This window comes from Diadema antillarum, unplaced genomic scaffold, assembly GCF_040938485.1.
Source record: "Diadema antillarum isolate AM-2024a unplaced genomic scaffold, OU_Dant_1.0 scf00000008, whole genome shotgun sequence".
Classification (NCBI taxonomy): Eukaryota; Metazoa; Echinodermata; class Echinoidea; order Diadematoida; family Diadematidae; genus Diadema; species Diadema antillarum.
Window position 1 is genome coordinate 94,211 of NW_027270897.1, and position 26,339 is coordinate 120,549.

The window sequence follows — 26,339 nt, forward strand, 5'->3', positions numbered from 1 at the left end:
ATTCAGCCTAAGTTAAGTAACGGTAGGCCCCAGTAGTCTAGTAGGCCCCTACTGCACAACTCTACTGAGAGTACCGGTACGGTACCCGTATTAAAAAGTAAACTTTAAAAGTGTTAGTATTGGTCAATTTCTGACGTCTGTAGGATTGGATCGAAAATGCCATCGTTATGGACGGTATCCCAGATATTCATTAAACTTCTCGAGATCAATCCCATAGATCCAAGCCCACTAACCGCTTATTACAATGAAAAACAAAATAAGAAGCTATGGTCAATGGATTACAGATATTGTTGTTCGCGTGACCTACGCTACCGCACAGTACATTGATTTCACGTACACTAACAATGGACAAGTGCTGCAGCAGTACTAAGTAGGCCTAAAGTTGACTGGAGAGTGATGTCAGACAAGATGCAAACTATAACGTTTGTTAGATCTAGAAATGCTCTAGGCTTAATAAGCATTAGATTGTAGCAAAACTTAATAGTAAGGCATACCGCATATTGACCTGTTTTGAAGCCTGCCAGTCTATGAAGGGAAAGAAAGTGGCAATTTCCCCCAAGAGTAACGAGGGCTATTGCTTTAGCGCGACTGTCGTCGTGTACAATACACGTAGCCGTACGACGTGTCTAGCTAGGTAGCTAGGCACTGCTAGCCTGAACGCGCAGCGCGTTCGTCACTACCAAGGTCGCGCACGCGCGTGTTAAGATATACCATGTCCGTGCGGGATGCAGGAACACCTTGGTCCAAGCGTTGTCGTAAGTCGACTTACGCAGTTCTGCCTGATTAACATCGGAAAATTCATTTCGAATCTCGACTTACGCAGTTCTGCCAGATTAATCGCCCTCTCTCCTCAGGAATTTTGCCAAAATTACTTTCTAAAAATAACTTTCTGTACCGATTCACAACTTATTTTTTGGCCCACTTGAAAGAACATGAGAAAAAACACACAAAACACTCAAAACCTGAAAATCGACCAAAATCGACTTAGGGAGTTCTGCCAGATTACGGCCGTATTGTGAAAATAGTACAACCAAACAGAGATTTCTAACTGCTTTATCAGGTTTTCATGGTGACAGTTCACACAAGTTCTAATGCTCATTTTTGACGGAGGCAAAAAAAAAAAAAAAAAAATGAAACTTCACCTGCTTTCTATGGGAAATTGCTACCATGTTAAATTGAATTTCCTCACAGTTTCTTGCTATCATCCTCATTTCAGTGAGTACACACTTATTGTAAAACAAGAAACAATCACGGCATGAAATTTGTACTAACTGGAGCTGACAGCCATTTTCACAGCATGACACTTTCACGAATTGTCGTTAGCATTCAATGCATTGTGTAGACGAAACCTTTTGTGTGCATTTTACTTTCATAAATCTTGGCTCCTCGAAAAATCTGCAAAAGTTTCATGCACACAAAAATTTCCAGTTTTACAGTGCAGGGTGCGCTCACATGCACCAATACCATTTGCGGTCGTTTCACACCAAAGAATTCAAATCAAATTGACTCACCGCTGAGACTGAGGACATTGAAGTCTTCATGTGGGCCAAGAATGACCATGTCAGGACCAAAGACCACACGGGCCGTCTTCTCTTGATACTTGTACACCTGTCCACATTAGAAGTAAAAAACAAAACAAACACTTTGCATTGTATGTTGGCCATTGTGTAACAATTATCTTGTTTCCTTGTATTTCTGGGTTTGGTGTTTGTTTGTTTCTTTTTTCTTTCTTTCTTTGTTTCCTATGTCTGTGACTCTGACATCAAAGTGAAGTGAAAAATATTCCTCCACAGCAAATTATTAGCTTTGTGGATGTGGAGAAATTCATGTACACATATTGTATTTGGTCTGCCACAGGGACATTCACACTGCTAGTGAAAAATCACCCCACAGAAAAATTGCACCATTTCTGTTAAATGGCAGAGCAATTGCGCAAAAAGCCACCTGAAATTGCAAATCACAGCACATTTATGGTGGCCAAAACTTGCGATATGTCTGCAGTGCCAATGACTTTGCGAGTTTTTTTGTTGCAGTGTCAATGGAATGCACAAACATCATGAGTGTCCCCTGAATACAGACAACATTACAGACGGAGTAGTAGATTGTCATCTCACCTGCACTGCTGTGTTGTGGGGACATCTGTATCTCACCACTTTGGTCTTGTCCCGGGGCTGCAAAAGGAATCAAACATTGCATCATCATCAGAGACTAAGATAAGAGAGAGAGAAAAAAAAAAGCAGCTACGCAAATCAGACGTAAGAAATGTGCATAATAAGTGTTGCTATTGGCTTGCAAATGGAAAGCTTGTAAAAGCTTGACATATGCCAGGAATAGTTCTTGCAGTTCATAATTCCCCTTTATAGTATTAATACATTTAACATAGTGTTAACACATTGATACTTGCAGTTTGCATAATATAACTTGGTGAATTTTCTCCCATATCGGGTTGCCTATTTCACCAAGAATAGCATTATTTACAAACGTAGGTGTCACAAACTATTCCATGAGGTGCCACAGAGGAGCATTATAATCCTGTTCTTGAATGGAATTTCAAGTTGATACCCCTCTGCAAGCCAAAAAAAAAAAACAACAACAACAAACAAACAAACTTTAGCACTTGCACTTTATTAGCAACTTTGCATCCTTAAACAAGACAATGTATACACAAATGCTCCTCCTGACCCTGCTTTATGAATGGACATCCAGAAAAAAACAAAACTGAACAATATTGTTCAGCCTTTCTACTACCCAGGTTTATGAATGGACACCCAGTAGAAAAACTGGACAATGTCGTTGCTGGATCTAGCAATTTGTCCAAGACAGTGGCAGCCTGGCTTGAACATCTACCAAGGAGTGGAGTGAGTGCAATATAAATTCAGGGTGGATTCAAGTGATTGGGGTTATGAATGTGACCCTGCATCTCAAAACCACCTAAAAGTCGCTAGACAGGGATTTCTAGTTGAGGGCACATAAAGGGCAGCCTCTGAGCTTTTAAATGGCATGTGACTCAATACAAATGGACGTTCCATTGTTTGATACCTATCTATTTAATGGAAAGAATGTACAATGTACACCCTCTAGAAAAGTGTTCATTGAGAAAGGAGGCTTGAAGCTTAGGGTCTATTCAAGTGTTTAATCTCAGCCAACAGAGCTTTGTGCAATGAACGGGACAAAAAAACAGGATATAACACTCCAAAGCACCACAATGACAGGATTATCAGGTTAAGTTGCAATTTTACACGCTCTATTCATGACTGATACCAACTTGAAATGCAGTAGCATCATTCTTTCAAAAGTTATTAGAGTTGAAAGTGAAGGAAGTTTTAACCCCTTGAGGATGGGCTGATTTTGCTTCATCATTTCCCATAGACACTTGCCCAAGTATACTCTAAACTCGTCCTCACCAGGTTAAGGGTTTATAAAAATAAAAAGGGACCGCTAGGACATGCTAAATCACACTATTTAAGAAAAAGGTGTTCTGGAAAAACTGGCAAAAATACAACATTCCATTCATGCTATGATCTTAAACTTTAAGAATTTTGTAAAATAATTGCTCTTTCAAAAAAGATAAACAACCACAAGATTTACTAGAATGACACAGTTTAGTAACGACCTAACAAAAAAAGAAATCTTGTTCAAAGTTTTGTGAAAGGACATCTCCAAAAGGAAGTGCTTTAAAGAGTCTGATATACAGTACTACAGCACTCATGGCTTTATACCACATGACTGCCTTTGAGTGTGCTTTCCTTTAAGTGCTCTCATACCAAGAGATTGCTTAAGATACCATGGCAAACCCTTCGATCCTTACTATAATGAGCTCCCCCTGCCTACAATGTTGTACCTTGTCTCCTGCATACTCTGGGTCGATGGACTGCTCAAAGTAGGCCAGCTTCCTGATGTCACCCTCACCACTTCCTCCTCCATTTCTGTCAAGGATGCAGAAAAAAAAGGGGGATTTTTTACAAATTGAGTGACATATGACTGATTCAAAAACGTGCTGGTAAAGGTTGAAAAAGGCCCTTCCATGAGACAAAACTAATATCCCGGTGTATTTACAAATCTGGAATACATCTATTGGGAAGTATTAAAATGTATTAAAATGGATCTAGCACACCTGCAAAATATTTCAATGACTGACATGTAAACATCAAGACCAGCCCTGATCACACTCTATTTCTCATATGGCACAGTTTGCTGACTATTGCTAGTCACATGGGGCAAACCACTGGAGAGGGCAGCACTATTCACCTGTTTTCTAGTGTTGGTAATATATGGGGCGGACCATTTTCCTCAGTTTGCACACTGCTGTTTGCTAGGAAATTAAATGGGTGTTTTATGTGTGAGTCGAGACTCTCTCACACTCCGAACCGCCATTTAATTTCCTGTTCAAGGGGCAGAATGTTTTTACCTCTTACCAGAGGGAACAGCATGATTACACACAACACTTCTCAGCTAGACTTATGGCCTGAATTGAAAAGGGTAGTCTATGGATTACATCTATGCAAATTTCATCAGTGCAAATGCGTGTGCACGATTGTACATGCCAACAGACATCCTATAATGAAGGCACTCGCACACACACATGTGATATGTACACCTATTTCGGGCTCGTTTTAGTCCACTGACTTAATCTAACTAAGCCATTGATTTGATTTAAACTAGCTTTGTGAATTTGCGTCAATAGGACTCCAATCCAAGCCAACTCAGACTGCAAGGCAGACCAGCTACTGACAAAGCCAGTGACATGACATTTGCTCCTGCGAAAATTGTTCCGGTCTTACTTTCTCCAAGGACTTGGGGTTAGGTTTAGGTTGTGATATGGGTTCAGGTTTAATTTAGTTTGATGTGAGGATTAGGATTAGGGTTAGGGTAATGTTTGTGGGTAGAATTTATGTTAGGCTTTAATAGCGTACAGATATTTCGTGAGAGCAATTGTCGCAGGAGCAAATGTCATGGAACCAAAGAGTCACCTCAATGATCTGATAATGTGCGATGGGATATTCATATCATCATCTTCCTCATCATCATCAAATCCAAATGTGGTTTCATAAACAGTATTGTTGTTATCAAGTAAGAATGAGAGGGCAGTCCTGTGAACATGGATGATGAGTTCAAAGCCTTCTTTCACGTGTTTTATGCTGCAAGGCTTACCTGAGTATGGAAAGCACAAGAGGGTCCAATTCCTTTTCCCACAGCATCTCGTGCTCATTGAGAAGATAGGACCTCGGTCCAAGAACCATGTTCACCTACAGATTAGAACAAATGTACAGAAAAGCACAACTATAATGAAATCTTAAATTTTGGCAATGAGACAAAAAATACCCTCTAGAACCCATTCCCTTTGATATTCTGCAATCCCAAAGAGTTTACTTGAGACTGAGCAGGCACTCAAATACAAAAGGTTAACTTTTTGACAATTTCTTCAAAAAGAACACACCTGCTGATGGTTCCATATGATACAGACACAGACAAATGTTACGTGAAGCCAAGAACAGTAATCATGTCAAATAGAAATTATAATTTTAGAAATGAGCAGCAGCACAAACTTATGTACATTATATGTTTTAGTCATTTTCTATCACCGCATTTGTCACAAAAGCTGACAAGAAAGCAAATACTGGAGCTCCATAACCAAAGATGGTTGCAATAATGACACCAAAATTGAATATGAGAATAAGGACCCATTCACATCTTAAAGATATGCAATTCTTCAAGAAAACAAAAAGGCACGTGCTAATTATTTCATTCAAGATGGATCTTAAGAACATTCTATAAACCTCTATAGCAAACTTGCAAACACAAGTGAACATTCTGATAGAATCAAGCCTTCAATCACTCACATCTCCAGTTTGAAGATTGCGGACATAGATTCCTTCATTCTCACCAAGGGGAATAGCTTTCCTGTTAATAAAGCATATAGAAAATCAAGGAAAATGGAGATATATATAACTGCATGATCAGCATAATAAATCCGTCATTTCAATGAAACAATCTTACACAGATTACATATATCAATAAGGGGCATTAAAAAAAATGATAAACATATTCTGCTATGTCAAGAATAAAATGCAAACTGTCAAATGAAAACTTCTGTCAAATGAAATTATTAGAATAGCCAATGTGAAGAGTTTTACAATGATTATCATATCCCCCCACACTTCATCACATATGGCACGATAAAATTCATGTTGACATTGGCTGTATTTTTAATGTATGTAAATAAGGGGACCTGCCTAATATAACAATACAAATGCTACTGTGTATTCCGCAAGGACAACAGAAGCCCACACATAACTGAAACACTGCCACTGGAGTGTTCATAGAATGGCATATTGCTGCAGTAATGCATAGCAAGTTCTCCATACAATAGTGTACCTCTTCCCTACACCACCAGTAGTCATTCTTTTAAGACACAGCTCACAAGGTTCGAAGGTACACCAAAGTATAATCCAGACACAGAGACAACCTGATAATGATGTTAAGAATTTATGTCCTGATTTTGTGATTTTAAATTGCCCTACACTTTCAAGCAGCATAATTATAATGATTCACCTTTAGAATTTGGGGATAAGATATCAAACTTTCAGTATATCATGCAATATATACTTCTTTCAATTTTTTAACCAAATGTTCTCATTTGCATTTCTCTGTTTAATGTTAAATGGGTAATGGAGTAATAGGTCATAAGAAGGAAAGGCATACCTGATAACCTGATAGTCGCCCTGGTCAACCTCTTTAACTTGGACTGGAGGGATGTAGCTCTTTGGACCACGGATCATCCATCTGTCACCAGGTTTACGCGTTTTGCCTCCTACATTAGACAGCACAGTAAAGGCCGTGTCAAACCAGCCTTGCGTGCGACTTGCAAAGAACAATTTTGACTACCTGGAGGTCCCCGTAGATGATTCGCACATGACAGTACCTAGCATGTATCTCAAAAGTAGTCGCCCGGAGGTGCGCACGCATATTTTTTTTACCCACAACCGCGTTTATGCCCTGTCACACCTTTCCGGGCAAGCTACTCGGGCTTGTTACGTGTAGGGATTTTCTAGCATACCGGACATTCCTGAGGGCGGAAAAGGATTTGAGCGAGTCAGCGCATGTGTCTTACTTGCTGGACGCGTTATACTTGCGAGTATACTGTGTGACCTTTGTACCAGTCGCGTGGGGGCTGACAACTCAGTGAAGGAATTCCTCTAATGGAATGGCTGAAATCCCACAGAATTTCATTATCTTGGCTGCATACGGGACTGCAAAGTACCTGCGTGGGAATTGCCTAGGAAGTACTGCCACTAAGGGTCTCCTACTGGCGTTCTGCGTGGACCTCTACGGGCATTCCCGCGACTCACCCGGAAAAAGTTTTGGTCACGCTCAAAACTTGGCTGCGGTTAAATCGGACTTGCGTGAGCACCTCCGGGCAACTACGCGCTAGATACTGTCAGGTGCGGACCAACTGCAGAGAGCTCAGGGGAGTAAATTTGTTTCCCCGCAAGTCAAGCCACAGAAGTTCCCCCGTACGGTATGACAAGGCATGAATGAAAATTGCAAACATTCTTGTTCGCCCGCTGAAAATCTTCTACGTGCTGGAAACTACCTCCTCGCCACAAGCCCGCGTAGTGGTGTGACACGGCCTTAACAGTTACATTATGCCTTTCCAGTAGCACACTTGCATTTAAACAATCATGAATTCATTGAAAGCACCATGATACTTGCAGTACAGTGACCCCAAATTATGAAGGGGGAGGGGTCAGGAGTCAAGTTTGGGCTTTATTCATGTTTTAACAGGGCTCCAGTTTAAGCAGTGGTTTACTGGCCCATTCGAATCACCCCCACATGAAGCCCACTCTGTGGGCATTACACTAAACCATACACAGTTATTTTTCATCTATTGATATCCATGGTAACAAGTACACATGGGCCATGACACCCAGAAGAGGGGTGTTACCCCCCCCCCCCCCAACACACACACACACACTCTCTATTTGTGACAGACTGCATATTTCTTTCTTAAAGTTGGTAATTACATTATGTACATTGTACTTAATCTGTCCTTGAAAGAGCACGATATTCAAAATATCAAATTGACTCCGAGAAGAAGAAGGCTCTGCTTTAAAAGTGCAAATGTGTTCTCCTCATACCAGGCAATGAGTTGTCGGTGAATGTCTCCACTGCCTCCAGGACCAGAGCCTCATCCTCACCCAAGAGGTACTGCTCCTTGATCCCTCCTTCAATGGATTCTCCTGCAAAGACATTAAACATAAGGATTCAAGACTGACAACAAAAGAATAGACTCTCCTGCAAAGACATGAAACATTCAAGAGTAACAAAAAAATTAGCTGCTTTATAAATGTGACTGTGCATCACAAAACCAACAATAAGTCGCACCCCTGATTTTACGTGAGGACTCAAAAAAGGTGAAACGGGTCAACCAGGTCGATCTTTGGTTTGTCATATTTTTTGAAAGAGCTATTCTTTTTCTACATTGTACCTGAGTTTTCGATCATAAAATGGATGGGAAAGTGTATTTTCAGCAGTTTTTCAACAACCCTTTTTGTAGAGTGGTGAGATCAGGTATGTCTTAGAGGTCCCTTTGCATTTCTTGAAAATCCTTTGCCCACCCTTCACTTTCAACTCTACTGACTTTTGAAGGGATAATGCTACTGCTTTGAAAGTTGGCATTAATAATGAACAGAATGTGTTTATAGAGCATGGTCACTTTCAGCTTAATCTAATAATTCCTTCATTGCTGTTGCTAGAGTGGCTTACATCCTGTTTTCTTGTCCGAATTCATTGCACAGCTGGCACGGTTGGTAAAGAAAAGTGCTTGAATAGACCCTATACTTTGGAGCCTCTTTTCTCAGTTCACACTTTCCACAGTGTGTGCTTTCTTTGCAAGATTTAGATAGGTTAGGAGAGTCCATTTGATTTGAGTCATACATCATTTTAAAGCTTAGAGTCCACTCTTTCTGAATCTGCCCTTAACTACAAATTCATGTCCGGTGACATTTTGTTGGTCTTGTGATGCAGGGTCACAAATGTTAACAAAGTTATGGATCAATTTCTTGAGCTGAGGTAAGAAGTGACTGAACTTGCTCATTGCCAGCCCATTATTAGTAAGGAGAGAATATCATGAATTTGAATGCATCGTTAGTAAGTCAGCATATGAGATGAGAACAAAATTTGCCATTAATTGATGCATCCTACCTCTAAATTTCCCCTTCTCAAACAGACCTAGTGCTGAATCATTCATTTCATCTCTATTTACATTTCAATACTTGAAATCCTTTTGCATATGTTTGTTCAGACAAACACTGGTAGCAAATATCAAGAGAGCTTTCATCACGTCAGAATGTATCCCTGATACAGAGGAATGCAAGGATAGAATATATGTTTAATAGAAAGTATGTAAATAACATTTCTTTCTTTAGATACTGCACCAACAGTGCTACAATGTACCTTGAAGGGCCACATTCTATTACAGCACTAGCAAACTTGAGTGTGGTGTGGTGCAAGGTTTAAAGTGAGCATTCACATTTCAGGGGCCTGTTTCATAAAACTTGTCATTTTTGACAAGTTGTCATAGCTGTGACAACTGAGCTATTGAAATCCTTGCATCTGATTGGCTGAGAGCAAATTTGTCATAGAAATGTGGCAGTTGTCACTGATAACAAGTTTTATGAAACAGGCCCCATGACGGACTCACTCACAGAATAAAACCTGTATGCACGTACCAGGATGCAGAAAGAAGCTGGTGTTGCCAACTCTCAGTTCCTTCTTGCCAAACTGGGGCTTGCCGTGCCGATCCACTGGGTTGTTGATGACACAGTACTGGCCCTTCTGCAGGACAGTTTGCTTGAGTGTACAGATCAACTCCTACACCAAGAGAAAGGGAATGGAATGAGGTGGATGAGATGATATCTTTTGATGGCAGGGTATGGGTAAGACATCAGTGAAGTGGGCATGAGGCACAACAATAAAATATCACAATCAGGGGGGTGTTTCATCAACATTTGTCAGCGCTAAAAGTGGTCATCGCTGACAATCACCATAGTAACAGTCAGTAACCAGAGCATCTCATCCAATCAAAACCAAGGATTTTGCTGAAATTGACAGCGCTGACAAACGTTGATGAAACATCCCCCTGAAAACCAACAAAAAGTTGCCAGACATGGATTTTTGGTCAGGGGCAGATTCTGAAACAGCTGACTCTAAGCTTAACAATGATGTATGACTCAATACAAATGGACTTTTCTCTAAATAATGGAAAGAAATTAACACACTCTGGAGAAGCGTTAACTGAGAAGAGAGGCTTTGAAGTTTAGGATCAATTAAAGTGCTCACTCTCACCAAGCTGTGCTCTATGTGATGAATGGTGCAAAACAAAGGATATAAAACTCTAAAGCAACCACAATGAAGAGATTATTGGATTACAGGATTAAAGCTAAATGCAATTTCACACTCTCTCTTTCAACAGCACATTCTATTCATGACTGATACTAACCGGTGAACTGAATTGAACTAACTTTCAAAACGGTGCAAGTAGTATCATCCTTTCGAAAGTTATTAGCGTGAAAGTGTATTGTTTTGAAGAAATGAAAAGGGGCCTCTATGACATAGGTCCTACATTATCACAATATTCTATATAAAAGTGGTCTAAAAAAACTACACACAAAATAACAACAACAACACAATATCCCATTCATTTTATGATCCCAAACTTAAGAACAGTAGTGACAAAATGAATGGCAGTGAACGGAGAGCTGACAGGTATCACAATAATGCCATGTATATTCTCACACTCTAGTATACTGAAAACATGAATAGTAAGTTTAAAGCGTATACAATAGAAAACCAAAACGAAGTAAATTCTTCAACTGTCACGTGATTTTCACATTTTAATACTGATCTACTGATGTGAAAATCTAATATCCGAGTCTAAAGAAAAAGACAATTTTCATGGTACAGACATACTACTTGACAGCCCTTCAGGGCCAGAGACAAAAAAGTGATAGAAGGAAGGGAATCATTTCTTACCTCTCCAATCTCCATGATGTAGGCCTCTGAATCCAAGCCAGTGACCAGCCACTCGTCCCCAGCCACCCGCTGCTTCCCCAGGGCGTCGGTGCAGTTCTGCAGGGCCCGCAGGTGCAGTCCAGTATAGGGGGTCAGCTGGTAGGGCTCCACGATGCCATCAACCTGTGAAGCAAGATATTATAAGCCCATGTGCCCTATTCATATTCCGTATTAAACATAAAACCTACCTGTAATTCTCAGAAGGGGTCAAAATGCATCTTTCACCATTTTGAATTTGCTTGCAAGACATCGAAAGGGTCTAAAAACAGAATTTGTCTGGCTGACAAGATTTGCTAGGATTATGATTTGTTTTGGAGTATTTCAAGATTTAAAGAGTGTAGAAAATTTGGATTGCAGTAAATGTTTATTCCTGGTAATGTCAGGGTAATGTCAGGGCAATATCGCGGTAAGAATTTGGCAAAAGTTAATGCGACAATGTCTGAACAACATTTTGCCGGGACCATTTTAACAGGCAGTGTAAAAAAAAGTAACCCTGACGCTACCTGGACGTTGTAGTCTTAACATGGCTCTATTAAAATGGGGCTTCAGGGATGCAGGAACTAGCGAAAGTGGTGAACAAAGGACTACCACCTCATGACAAAGGCTGGGTTTTTCTCTTTCTTGTTGGTTTAACACTCAAGTGTTTCGTTGTTTTCCACTTTTGAAACAAGCCTACCTCTTTGTGTGCGAATTGGTACAGAAAACCCCATAGCATTGTGCACGCTGTCTACTAAAATGTCCATGACACACAGAGGGATGAGACAAAACATACATTATGTTAAGAGAGGTTTGCACACTTACCTCCTCATACACCCCAGGCAGGTATGCCCCCTGTTCCTTCACAAGCCACTGCTCTCCTGCAACTCTCTGCCTGAGAATAACACAGAAAGCAGAAACACTCAGATAAAGCTGTTTGCTTTTTCACTTCTTCAACAATATGTGTGCATTTATACTTCAAAAACATCATTTCTCTGATTGTTTCATTAGTTTATTTTTTTTTAATTGTTTGTTTGCTTCGGGGCTGTTGTTTAATACTGTTTTTGCATGCAAAGGCATCAACATCAGTCATGTTTTCATCACTTGACTGTAGCAAACAAGGCTCACTGCTGTTACATTAACTCATGTCAAACCAAATCAACTGTCACTGGCAGAATTCCCATATGCTAAATGTCTGTTGCTCGTGGTGTTGTGATTTCACACAAATAATGCACATTACACAGGATATTAGTATGAATTATCCGCCCAACAGTAACTTTGGAAAATTTAACTAAGCCCAACCAAGTAATGTGCATAATTTGTTTAATGAAATGGTGGCATGATTTAAATTCTTCAGCAGCCATTTCCACAAGATTGCAAGGCCAGCACCAGCTCCAAACTAACTAAACTGCACACACTAGCAAAATAATGGTATACACTGTACATTCATAATATACAATTTTACATATCTTGTTAATGACTAAGATATTAAAATGAAATAAAATGTGAATTATTTGCCACACTTCATTTCCCCCCAAAATACAAACACCATAAACAAAGCTGGCTAACAGATGAGCATAGAGTTTAGAATTTGGTTCTGAAGTTGAGTCATGGTCAAGTGTACAGGAGATCCACATGATTAACCCATTTAGTGCTTCAAGTGCCAATTGGGACAGACAAACCCATAGCATTCTACACACAGGCCAAAAACCATGGCTGAGAAAGGGTTAAGACACAACAGGGTCAGTCAAAATCACCACAGATATGCTATGTGAAAGCCAAATTTATTTACACAATGTGAAAACATTCTTTTGTATAAAATTTGTACAGCCAGTACTCAAGATGCACTAAGTGTTCAATATTTCCCGTTTTGTCAATAAGCTCGCTGATATTTGTGACTCTGTCCAGTCAATGTGGCGATTGCCAGGCCAATATTTGCTCCTGTTCATTTCCAACAAACGTTTGCTTGAATGTAACTTAGTATTAACCCTTACTGTACTGGGCTATTTTGTGAAAAATACCGGGGGGGGGGGGGGGGGGGGGGGGGGCCTGGGAGGCCCCCCATTGATCTCGGAAACGCAATGTCCGATGAACTTGAAAATTTGCATGCTGATAGATCTTCGCGTGCTGAATCTGATGGTGTAATTTATTTCAATCAATTATGCATTTTTTTTGCATAATTAGCTAATCAATTATTCATAATGCATATTTTATGCATTTGGGGGATATTTTCATAATTCCAGCCTAAACAAGTACAAAATTACATGAAAACTGTGTAATAATGAAGAATAATGTTTCCCAAATGTGAAATAAATCAGAGAGAGAAAAAAAACGAGAAAAAACAACTTTTTTGTTATGTTTTGTATTGTTTTTATTTCTTATGTTTTCTATTGTTTTATATTCCTTATGTATATCATTGTTTCTAAACTTTGCCCAATTTATTTCAGAACAATATAGAAGCATGAACCAAGTGGAAAACTAATTCCTGAGCAAAATCTATAAAGTAATGCAAGCCATGGTCTATTGACAGTATGTAACTGTACACAAATATATGCAGCGATTAGCCGTTTTAATGACATGCGCATACTAATTGGCCCATAACACCCCCTAGGTAGGTCCGATATGGATAAATGTGGTATCAAAATGTGCGCAAGACTTCAGGGGAAAAAGTCATGATGCGAGAATCCGAAATTCCCAGCGGTCGCAATGCAATTGCCAAAGTATGGAGGGGGGGGGGGGCCTCCCAGGCCCCCCCCCCCCATTGCAGTTAGGGTTAAATAAAAAAAAATACAACAAACAAAACCAACTTGTGAACACAAATGAGAAACAATAATAAGAATTCTTCTTCATGACTTACTTGCCATATTTGTCTGTTAGGTCACGGAGGGCCGTCAGACGTAGTGCTGCCCCCTTTGTCAACACTGAAGCGTCAATTATGGCCACCATCATCTGTGAAAATTATGCAAGTTATATATAAATACCTCTTAGATTATTCCAGTCACTTGACACGATGGTTGGTCACTGAAAATAACAGATGTTTCCATATAATGTGGCAAAAATTCATTTCTACCAAGTTTGAATTTAGCAATCAGATCATCAGCAAGTCCTTACAACACAGAACCATCCCCTATGTACCTATATGCTGGCATTTATCATGATACCAAAATAATAACCATACATAAAATGTAACACATTAACAAAAGCTTTGCTTTTGAGGTTCAGCAGTAAATAACACTCTCATAGGGGCATGGTGTTCACCTACTGTAAAACAAGAAATTTTCGCAAGCATGAAATTTTTCATGAATTGGAGCTGATGGACTTTTTTCACTGCATGAAATTTTCACTAATTCCCACTGGCATTCAATGTATATAGCGTAGACAAGACTTTCGTGTGCATTCTAATTTCGCAAATCTTAGCTCTCACAAAATTTGTGAAATTCAAATGCATGCAAACATTTCTAGTTTTACAGTATTCTGCATCTGAAAAAGAAAAAGAAAAGGTGATTCTTCACTACACATTACAAGTTATTGCAAAGTTAGGCAAACTTTGTACTGAAACACAAACACCATGAAAGCTTTTCTCTACTCACTGATTATTTCTTGAAGTAAAGCATTTCTTTCTTTTTTTTTTCAATTTCCAAGCCTTGAAAACCTGATTCATATTATCTGCTTGGCTTAATCATATGCATGTGGATGTCTGTGTATCCAGTCAAGTGTGTTTGTATGTCAATAGAAGCCACACTGCAATATCCATCAGAACTTTCATGACTCACGTGACATCCAAGGACTAAAATAACCTCAAAATCAATCGCCGGGTTCACACGTACAAATTAGCGGGATGACGATCGCGATGCTCATCCCGAGTTTTTAGGCGAGCGTCCACACGTACCAAATTAGCCGGATGGCGATCGCGATCGGTATCCCGCTAATTTGGCGAGCGTCCACACGTACCGAATTATCCCGCTAATTGCCGATAGAGACAACAACAAAGCCTGCAAACTGGGTCACACAGCGCCCTTCTCTATCACTGCTTGCGCGCACTTACCTTTGTCTATTGTCTTTTACGCGTCAGTGGTGTGGTTCGCGCGCTGTTGTTGTTGTGCTCCAAAGAGGTGAAGGACCTCTTCGCAGAGGCCTGGCTGTTGTGATGTGCGCATTGCATGATGGGATGTAAAAACTCGAGATTGTAATCCCGACCGTTCACACGTACCAGCGCGCGGCCAATTATCCCGCTAATTGACGAACCAGCGCAAGATTTCTTGGGATTAGCATCGCGATGCTTATCCCGCTAATTTTCGGGTTTTTTCTGTCCACACGTGCAAAAAACTCGGGATGACGATCGCGATGCAAATCTCGAGATTTGTATCCCGCTAATTGGTGTACGTGTGAACCCGGCTAATATCTGTTTTTAGGGGATGGATCTAAACAATCTTACAAACAATAAAACAATCTTTCAAAAGAGCATGTGTCCCTGCAGATGTTTGGAAAGAATGTACAAAAACATTGTACATTCAGGTCATAAGGTAAGATATATTTAGAACAGAAAATTGCTACATTTTGCATATTCCTTTGTTTTAAGTTGAATAACATGTAAAGTATTGATTTGCCATTAGGGTGTGTACCACCTGGCAGAATGATATCTACAACAGGCACCTGTCATTTGGCATGCAAGCAGCTTTGTTAAATGTTCCAGAAAAACATGTGATTGTTTTTTCAGCCAAGTTTACTATGTGAGTTTGAAAAACAAATAAGAAAACAAAACACTCCCTCCTGATATTTACAAGAAGCACCCGTGATTGGTATGAGGCAAGTTTGCATATGATCCATGAGTTTGATTACAAACCAGGCAAACACAAAGCAATGTCTTGCCTGATCACAGTTTGTGATTACAGAGTTTTTCGATGCAAGTTCCTTGATCTTTTGACCTTTGACCTTGTCTGAATTCACACCACCATTGGAAATCGACCAGCATCTTTAGGTGATGTATCTACAGTGTGAGTTTTGTGGTTACAACTCAGGGCTGTGGAAAATTACTTAGAGCACACTACAATATATTGGTGCTTATCAGGGAAAGTTTGTTAATCATTGCGACCTTTGTCCTTGTCCAACTTTACCCATATTATCAAACCTGACCAGCATTTTGAGATTATGTACGTATGGTGTCAGTTTGGTGGTCATGCAAATGTAGCTTAAAGCTGTGGAAAGTAATGTAGAGAGTAAACCTAATTGTTGACAACGCCAACAACGATATTCTACGGTGATGATGGAAAAGTGAGTCTCACTTCCACTATGCAGGAGAGACAGAGAGAGAGAGAGAGAGACCTGAGTGTCTCACACTCACCAAAGTATCAAAAGTTCACCTTCCATGTATTCCTGCAGGCTTATTATTATACCAGAGATCATAGCAAACTTAGGGGGGGGGGGCTTCGAGGGTGGGGGATGGTGTCCATTTGTATATTCTATTACACTGATAAAAATATGTGCCAAGTACACTGCATTCAGAAAATATGATTACACATTTTCTTTTTTTTTAATCAAAATGTAGAAACTGGCACCCAATTCAGTCACCGAATAAACACTGGATCTACCATAAATAACCTTGAAAGCAAATTCACTTATCAATATATTTACTCAGAGTATTTTGTTTTTTCTCTTCTTCTTTTTATAGATTCTCTAATGTGGAGTTTGGGGGCCTTGTTTCAGATATTGTCACCCTAGGAATTGCGCCTGCCAAGTTTGGTGACAAATTCAACCATGCATTTTCGAGAAGAAGATAATGTAAAAATTAGGTCCCAATCTGGTCCCTTTCCTTTCACAGGGCCCACCCATGGAACTGCCACGAACAGACTTAGGCTGAACTGCAGTCACAAATCTACTTACGCACAACACTTACTGAACATATCACTTCTGGTTCTAAAGAAGAAGACTGATTAAGATTCCTTATTAACTTGAGGGCTTTGCCTTCCCCCTCCCCATGGGGCATTGTGCCCATGGGGCCCCCATGTGGGAAATTGTGTCCATTTGTACAAACATACTGTCTTTCTACACTGTCAAGTACAGTGAAAATCCGGAAGGGGGGGGGGGGGGGAAGCATGGTGCCTATTTGAACAAATTGAGATCCTACAGCTGTATCTCCCTTGGGAGGCGATGTGTGGTCCATGACTGCCTTCAGACGAACAGCTTGGTTCGCTTTCACAACCTGCCAAATTTGGTGAAAACATGTCTCGGGGTTTTCAAGAAGGTGAAAATGTAACAAGTTTACGCACAACACACATCTGACGCCAGACAATGAATGATTACAATGGCTCATTTGAGCTTTGACTCAGGCGAGCTAGAAAATGACCAATGTAATGTTCCCAAACTTACCGCCTCTGGACATGGTTTATAGGTGAGCGGTCCATTGTATTGCCACATGTCCCCAGCGATCCTGTTCACTCCGTCAGGCGATGTGTGGTCCATGACTGCCTTCAGACGAACAGCTTGGTTCGCTTTCACAACTGGCAATGGTCTCATTGCTGGTCGACAGAAAATAGAATAGGAGCGCTTCACGAAATATGATAACTTTAAACTGATATTCAGACTGCAGGGCAAGTGTAACATTGGGAACATACAAGTGTTCTTCTACTGCTATTATGATATAGCACATCATCTTCCATGAAGGGAAACTGCCTGTATTGTGTAGGAGGTTCCAACACAGAATTACAAGTATGCAGAGAACAGATTTGAAATATACCCCCTTATACACTTCGTGTATGCTGGGGTATAATAACTTACGAAAATACCATTAAAAGTACATCTGACATTACATTTTCATGACATTTTGACGCATGACATTTTACTTCACACTTTTAATATTTCAAATACAGCAATATCACGTTTAACCATTCTTCTAAGGTTTGCTCAATACCTGGATCTTTTTACATTTTATTGCTACGTGAGTACATTCAAGAATGGTCAGCACACTAAACAAGGAAAGGGGGAAAAAATCATTGGTAAAAAACGAATAGTATATATTTTGTTCATTTTGAGATAACTTAAGTGTTATTCATCATTTTTAAATTTCTGAACAACTTCTGAAGTATATCAACTATCATCAAGTATGGCTCATATGTAAGTTAGTCTTATTCTCATCCAAACTACAAATAATACACTCTACAACTATGATTCATCTGCACAAATTTGACTCCCATTGGTACATAGGAATATAACAGTTATAAGCTGTAAATCATGAACACAAAATTGACCACATCCCTCAATCCTTGTTATTCAATATTGCCAGTTTGCATGAGTGCATGTCTATTTCAAGCTTAGTGTTGGTTGCATTCCGTTCCTGTATCTTAGGTCATCTAGTGCATCCTTTTGCTCCAGACAGTTGACATGGAAACGCTCGGATTGACAAAACACAGCAGTCAACTTCAAGGCAGGGAAAAAGAGCCTAGTCTTCACTCCAATCTCATAATACTGTTGTGTAAAAAGAAACACAACAGACATACAAGTTACTATGATAAAGAACCCCCTTTCATTACTGCATGTTGTTTTGTTTTGTTTTGTGTTAATCTTTTTTTTTTTTTTGGGGGGGGGGGGGGGGGGGACTAAATGTCAGACTACTCAAGAAAAGAAGCAAGAGGTCACTCACCTTTGAGATACTGCCTCTTACCAAACTCCCCTGATAAGTCCAATAGACAGCACAGAAGGATGGGGCAAGAAAGTATAATGGAATAAGATCATAAACAATGAGGTACGATGTAAGAGAATATGAGAGGGGGGGTTGAGAAGTGTCAGAATAGAATCATTCATGCACAGTATGTATTATGTATTAAAATCAACTATCACTGGAAGAAAGATAGAATGAATACATCACAAATATGAAGAGATGTAAGATTGGCAGTCTAATTATTTGTACATAACTTTGACCTCTTTGATACAGCCAATGAACTATCTAGTGAAGACTAGGTGTGGTTTTTTTTTTTCTTCGCATATGATATTCACTCATTTATTTCATTTACACTGAATTGATGATATAGTCGTTTGCACCAATAAACAAAACTACATCAAATACTGCTGTCTAATAACTATATTGTACCCAGGCCACAATAGACGGTGCCATGTAGCAGGCCTTTAATTTCTCCTTCAGAGCCGCTATGCTAGTCAGTACTCCCCACGATGGCATCGCAGTGAAACAGGATATGTCAATTATTACACTAAAAAACACAAGATTTTCATGCACATACACATAAAAACAGAGAGGACTCTACAGGTATGATAAAAACACACATATTGCCCATCACAGCACTCAAAGCACCAACCCTTGAGTCATCACTCTTAAAGGGGCATTTAATACAGGTATGAATCCAAAGCTAATCTCCCCAACCCAGGGTGGAGTTAATCATTCACTATCTGGGGTGAGGTGACATAGGAGCGACTCATCACCGAGTCAGCCCAACAGCAATGGGTCCTTAAACAACTCCATTACACAGCACCGATTTGATCACAGAGTATCTTGAGGATCAGTTGCAGCAATAATGTTGGTGGAAGTTGTACATGTAGTGTACATGTACGTGGTACTTTTAATGATAATACATAACATTACTTTCCTAATTTCCATTAATGATAATAATAATCATAATAATGACGATGATGATAACAATAATGATAATAGTAATAATAATGATAATAATAATAATGATAATAATGATAATAATAATAATAATAATGATAATAATAATGGTAATAATAATAATAATAATAATAATAATAATAATTATGATAATAACAATAATAATGATAATAATATTAATGATAATAATAATTAAAAAAAATAATAATAGTAATAATAATAACAAAAAAATTAATAATAATAACAATGGATACTTCTATAATGCAACAATACATCAAAAAGATGCTCATGCCGTTTTTAGGCTTTCAGGTAAAGAAAGAGAAGAAGAAGAAGAAAGAAGTATGTGACACCTTCCCCCTTTTTTTCCTACAACATACTCTCAACAGATATGGTTTTTAGAGATGTTTTAAATGATTCCACTGAAAAAGACTGGCAAACAGTGACATTATTACCCTCCTTGGTGTTAATAGCCCCAAATAAACTTGTTATTCTTTTTATTAACATAATCAGCCCTATTATCATTAGTAGTTGTAGTAGTAATAGTAGTGGTATCTTAATAATCATGATCAATGCCAAACATACGACTGATAATGGTGAAAATAATCGATCATTATATCATTATGATTATCTATCAATCAGCTGTCACAAATTCTTGTCAAGCTATTGACAGCATTTAGTTTATAGGCAATTTAAGAAATAATCCACTTGTCATTAGGAACTTATACAGTCCTACAAATTTCCTCTTGAGTACAGGGATTGGTACAGGGAGAGGGTAAAGAGGAAATGGAAGTGCCTTTACATAACAAAATCATCATACCATTTGCCGAGGCCATGAAAAGTGGAGCTCCTTCCAAGGTTTCCCCAGGGTACAGGGGAAACGGCTCCTAGAAATAGAAAAGATAGACCAAAAGAAATAGAGGAGTAAAACACAGAATGGGAATAACACAAACATACACACACGTCACATAACTGAATTCACCTGAAGTATGACTCAAGTACACGTAACATAGATCTGTGAATAGCTTTTTATGACTTTTATCCATCAGCCAGACCACTATTAGTTTAGTTTGAGCACACCTGATTTTGTTCAATTCTGGCATTCTACTGAATGAATCATTCAACAATAACTGCAACTCTATTAAAGCAAATGGCATAGTCCTTTTTCAGTACCCACATGTATGCATCATCATGTGCAAAACGGTTCACATGTCAGTGTGTCAACACAACAAATCCCATTTTCTTTGTTTTCAGAAGGTTAACAAGTAAAAAAACAAAAACAAACAAAAACAAAAACAAAGCACGCACACACAAACAAACAAAACATGAAAAAACATTGCTTCTGAGGCTTGATGAAATACAAATCTCACCTGGTGGAATCGGATCTCCTTGTGGCCATACCTGAGCTCACAAACTTCTCCTTCCTTGTATTTTCTGGGAGGAACAAACATTCAGGTTTATCGTTATACAATAAAACAGGTTTATAAACATATCATAATTGAAGGTACATGTGAATATGTACATACGACGTGAAAGCTTGCATGAGGCTTAAGGGGAGCAGAGTGTGGGGAAACTATGTTTTGTAATTTTAGATTGATTTGGCCCGACTCTGATATGTCTGGGAATCCCTGAAACAAATCGTGTACAGCTTTATACACAGTACACACACAGCCAAAGAATCTCAACGAGAGCTGAACATTACCGATGAGCGTGCGCTTTAGTACACATATTTGCCAATGTGCAATTATTTTCTTTTTTCTTTTCATTGTATTGACACGAACCTTACAATGTACATAGCAGGTTAGATTCAATTCATTTCCATCAACAAAAAGTAATACATAATAATAAGAGTAAGTTTTTGTCAATTCATGTTATTGAGCAAATGAAAAAAAAAAGAAATACAAATCAGGAAATATAGTACAAAATACACAGAAAAATATGTACAGTGTATATCTACAGGGAAAATGGTACATGTACATGTACTTTGCAATAGAAACCAAGAATACATAAAGCCACAGAGAAGAATTCCACCAGTCCTGCTGCAGCAAGAGGGCGGTGAGTTGGCTCAGTCGGTAGCGCGTCTGCCTCACGATCACGCGGCCCGGGTTCGAACCCGAGTCTGGACTGAGCAATGTTGTGTGTAAGCATACCGTCCCCTCTAGCAAGAGGCAAAACACTCTGTCCCTCGGATAGGACATAAAATGGAGGTCCCGTGTATGAGAGAGTAACAACTCATGCACGTAAAAGATCCCGCTTCATTCATTCATCGCAAAGAGCAGGGTGTTTAACCCGGTGAAGTGGTCCCACCTCACACCCAACTGGATCCCATGCATGGAAGACCAGCTTAACGTAGCTGAATATGGGCTATCCAGCCATCTTCTCAGATGGAAAATGAATCAAACAAGAGTTCTATTTTGAATGTGCACTGGTGGGCAGCAAATGAAAATCATCTTTAATAATCAGGTCAGCCTCCCCATACAAACTGGTAGTCTCCAACATTCCAGTCCTTTTAACCTTTTAAGAGTAAAAGAATAAATAAATAAATAAAAAAATTATGCACACTTGATTCCTAGCATTGGAATGTACAATGTATGTAGCAGGGACAGGTGAAGAGAAATGGCATGTTTTACAATGTTTCATAAAACCATCCAAAAAACTGAAACATTGGCAGACCAGACCAGCCTATTCTCCTGAGTAGCAGAATGATGTCAACTCCACAGTATTTTCATACATGAGAATTACCAGCATGGAGCTGTTCAAACTGTGAGGATATTCAGAAGTTTTATCAAAAATTCCACCGATGAATGGTTCTGGTAACAGGAAGGAAATAGCCACCACTCACCAGAGCTGTGTTGTGACCATGAAAACAGGATATACCAAGCATTCTTTTTTTTTAATCTCTCTCTTTCCAGCAGTTGTGTAGTCACTTTCGTTGTATGTGCAAAACAGGCTGATTAACTACACAATGATATGATTATAAAAACCAGCAAAACCATTTTCAGCATTGTCAGAGGAAAAGTAAATTAATGCACAACATGGATGACTGACAGTTTGTTGTTTCATTTATTTAAATTCATTTTTACTTCCCATTTATGAGATGAAACCAGGTTTTCAATATGCCTACACCTGCATCATAATTACTGGCATCTTTTTTTAATAAGACAAATCAGACTTAGATTGATAACCTCACACACCATACATTTCGCTTACTTCATAATTGTACATATCTGCAAACACTATTTGGGTGCATGTACTGCCCACTGCATGTTGTATTGAGAATTAATTTTGCTAATGAAGGAAGCCTCTTTCTGTTTTCGTTCTTGTCTTCTTCTCTTTTTTTTTTCTTTTTTTTTTTAGTAGAATTCATCTTCACAAGCTGCCAAAAGCTTCCCTTTTGTATCATAATAGCCTGTGATACATCATTCAGAGATACTTGTATAGCTACACCATGGTAATCATTGAAAATCTAAATACCGAGCACATGAAAAACAAAACAAGAATTCTTTCCCAGCTGCTGCAAAGGACAAAACAAAAATATTCCTGATACCCTTTCATAAACTCAATAATGCAGATCATGTCCACATTATTTGTTGTAACATCAAACTGGGACCAGAGTAATCTACACCATTTTGACACTACAATCATTTGCATATTAGAATATCTGTACCATGACAATACTTACGGTAGTTTGTGAAAGTAGCTCCAAAATAGTGAGATATTCATTTAAAAGGTGTGGTCAAAAGCACATCCCCCCCCCCACACACACACACACATGCATCCTTAGTTTATCAGAGGGGTGAGTGATGGTTTCCATCTTTTCCAAGCTTTTTAACAAAGGTGCTCATAAAAACAAAAACAAAATACTTTATTTTTTCAGAGTTTGTGAATGCAATTCTTATTGCATTGCCAACATTACTCTAACAGATAATTGGGAGATCTAGTTAAGCAGTGATTCTATGCTACCTCATCAGCATTTCAGACTAAATATACAATGTAGGTTTATAGTTTCTTCAGTCCCCTCCCCATATCTAAAGAGGGCTACTCGGAATATGGGGGAAAAATATTATTAAAGCAATGTACAAATTATATCTGTGATGAAATATAAATATATTGACATGTTATGAGAGTCTTTACTTGATGGGATCTGCAATGACACAGTACGAGCCAGGGGGAACCACAATGCAGGGTAAGGGGCCCACTATCTTCTTCTGGTGTGTCTGAAGCATCAGCCGCTTCGGGCCCATTACCAGGTGAGTGATGTTGGTGGTCTGTAGAACAAGGACAAACATGAAAGAGTATGACTCGACCTTCAAGTACACACAGTCAGAAGAAAATAATTATTGTTACATACATTATGTAGCAACAAGAAAAATACCACACAAAAAAAGTGGCTCTTGTGCTGCCACACACACTGTACAATGTAAACTACTTGTTGTACAAACATGTATTATTTCATATGATTGTTCAATGTGCGTCACTTTCTTGCTTTCCCATGCTTTCCAATTATATTCACATTTTGTAAAATATCTCAGTACAATGTTTGATACCTACAACTTTTAATGGTATTAGCAGCATCTTAACAGTTATCACAACAGGTCTTCTCCTTTATACACACACTTTATCATCTATTTTAATCATACAAATGTGTATATATGAATCAATCATCTCATCAATAGTTCTAGAACATTTGTAAAGTCCACTTTGTTGTATATCAGGATCACAGACAGAAAAACACTATCATTAATGAAAATATGGATATCTTCCCATTAACTTCTACATACAGTTTGTATATAATTATTAGTCATATTATACAGTATTAAAATTCACTGTTTCCTTGTTTTTGTTTTCATTTCATAGTTAGCTGTAAAAATAAAATAAAAAAAGACAGTGAAACTCCTGCATTTAGTAAATGGATTATCCATCATTCACAATGTAATAAGAAGCTGCCATACAATTTCAAAATCTTATGGAGAACACAGAACAGCACTTGTGCAGCATTCAACAAAACCAGAACAGAATCAGAGCTATGACAATTCATCAGCCTTGGCTTATTTCAGCCGAACATGCACTAGTCCACTTGACCTTAGAGTGATGAGTAGCAATTGTGCATTGACAGTATATATGCCCCAAGCAATAGTCAGGCAATACATACACATTATTTACAGCCAAAGTATAAAGATCAGAAGATTATGACATTATGCCATATCTATGGGGAGAAGAGGCATGTAATAAAACTCTTTTCTGTAAACTGAGATAACCTGAAGTGTCCTTTACGTGTTATCCTGCATCACAAAACCAACAAAAAGTCACCAGACATGGCGTTTTAGTTAAGGGCAGATTCTAAAATCTGAGCAGACTCTAAGCTTTAAAATGATGTACATAACTCAATACAAATGGACTCTCCAAGCCTATCTAAATATTGGAAAGAAAGCACACTGTCAGGAAAAGTGTGAACTGAGAAAAGAAGCTCTGAAATATAGGGTCTATTCAAGAGCTTACTGGTAATCTTTAGCAAGCCATGCTACATTGTAGCTGTGCAGTGAATAGGACAAAGACAGAAAGTACACGTACTAGAGCAACAACAACGAAGGGATTATCAGATTAAGCTCAAATTGAGCGTTCTATATTAACACATTCTGTCCATGATTAATGCTAACTCTTAAAGCAGTAGCATTATCTTTTAAAAAGTTATTAGAGTTGAAAGTGAAGAGTATATGTTTATCGCGCACTTGTAACAAAGGTTCGTGCACTAAGGCACTACAGTAAGCAAGCATTCGCGCACTCAGTACGACACGCCCATTGGCATTGGCTAAAACAACCATGTATCAGTTTTTCATTCCGTGTGTGGAAGGGGGTGGGGGAGAGGGGAGGGGGGGGGTCGGTGGAGACACCGCGTAATGTCACTGCGCATGCCAAAAATACACATAGCGCGTCACAGAATCGGTCAATAGACCTTTTAGTCAGATACTGACGTAGTGAGTAGCAGCGACGAATCCAGTCAGAGGGGGGAGCACCGGGCGCGCGTCCCCTCTTTATTTCTTGCTAAAACAAAAGAAATAAAAAGAAAAATGAAATGAATTCGGAAGTAGCGCCAGAAATATCGTTTGCGCCCCCCCCCCCCCCCCCCCCCTTTACATAATTCCTGGATCAGCCCCTGGATAGGACTCCAATTAGAAAGGAGAACAGTGACTGAATTGGTCGCAGAGCTACAGACCCAACACAGATGCCTAGGCGTAGGACTACAATGTAGAATTTGCACAGCCAATTCGTCAACAACGCAAACATGTCAATCGAAAGACTCGTGGCGTCATTTTCTTCGTTTAATTTGCGTGACTTGAGGTATAAAGCTGATAATGGCATAGGCATACACTTACAACATCAAGTATGTGGACGAACTGGGAAGGTCCAATTCCAATAAGATCGCTCATGATGAGATGTTCGTGTGGATTTCGGCTTGTATGTCAACAATGTCAATAATAACATTAACACACCGATTACACTGTACTGGAATTCGACCCACCGGTGAAGCAACGAGTAGTACATGTACTTGTATAAACATAATACACAACCACACCATAGAACCAGACGTCAACTTCCTATGCCTAGGAACCCGGGGGCGGTGTTTCACGAACTTAAAATTTAAAGGGAACCCAAACCCAAAGAGAAATGTGGATTG

The 26,339-nt window shown here is 39.0% G+C and overlaps 1 protein-coding gene across 1 annotated transcript in view; it reads right to left on the reverse strand.

The window, feature by feature from the left end:
* The window catches only part of LOC139717620 (major vault protein-like), a 38,104-nt gene extending 11,988 nt beyond the window's left edge, over positions 1-26,116 (reverse strand). Inside the window, exons 1-17 of the mRNA XM_071629130.1 lie at positions 26,038-26,116; positions 23,798-23,931; positions 21,034-21,097; positions 20,484-20,550; positions 18,686-18,715; positions 17,416-17,564; positions 13,907-13,998; positions 11,875-11,944; positions 11,035-11,196; positions 9,732-9,873; positions 8,139-8,240; positions 6,703-6,811; positions 5,841-5,901; positions 5,152-5,246; positions 3,842-3,926; positions 2,115-2,171; positions 1,512-1,608 (exon numbers count right to left, since the gene is read on the reverse strand). Of these exons, the coding sequence (XP_071485231.1) occupies positions 1,512-1,608; positions 2,115-2,171; positions 3,842-3,926; positions 5,152-5,246; positions 5,841-5,901; positions 6,703-6,811; positions 8,139-8,240; positions 9,732-9,873; positions 11,035-11,196; positions 11,875-11,944; positions 13,907-13,998; positions 17,416-17,564; positions 18,686-18,715; positions 20,484-20,550; positions 21,034-21,097; positions 23,798-23,931; positions 26,038-26,091 (1,570 nt within the window). The 5' untranslated portion in view covers positions 26,092-26,116. The remainder of the gene's footprint in view (positions 1-1,511; positions 1,609-2,114; positions 2,172-3,841; positions 3,927-5,151; positions 5,247-5,840; positions 5,902-6,702; positions 6,812-8,138; positions 8,241-9,731; positions 9,874-11,034; positions 11,197-11,874; positions 11,945-13,906; positions 13,999-17,415; positions 17,565-18,685; positions 18,716-20,483; positions 20,551-21,033; positions 21,098-23,797; positions 23,932-26,037) is intronic.
* Between the last annotated feature and the right edge of the window lie 223 nt (positions 26,117-26,339).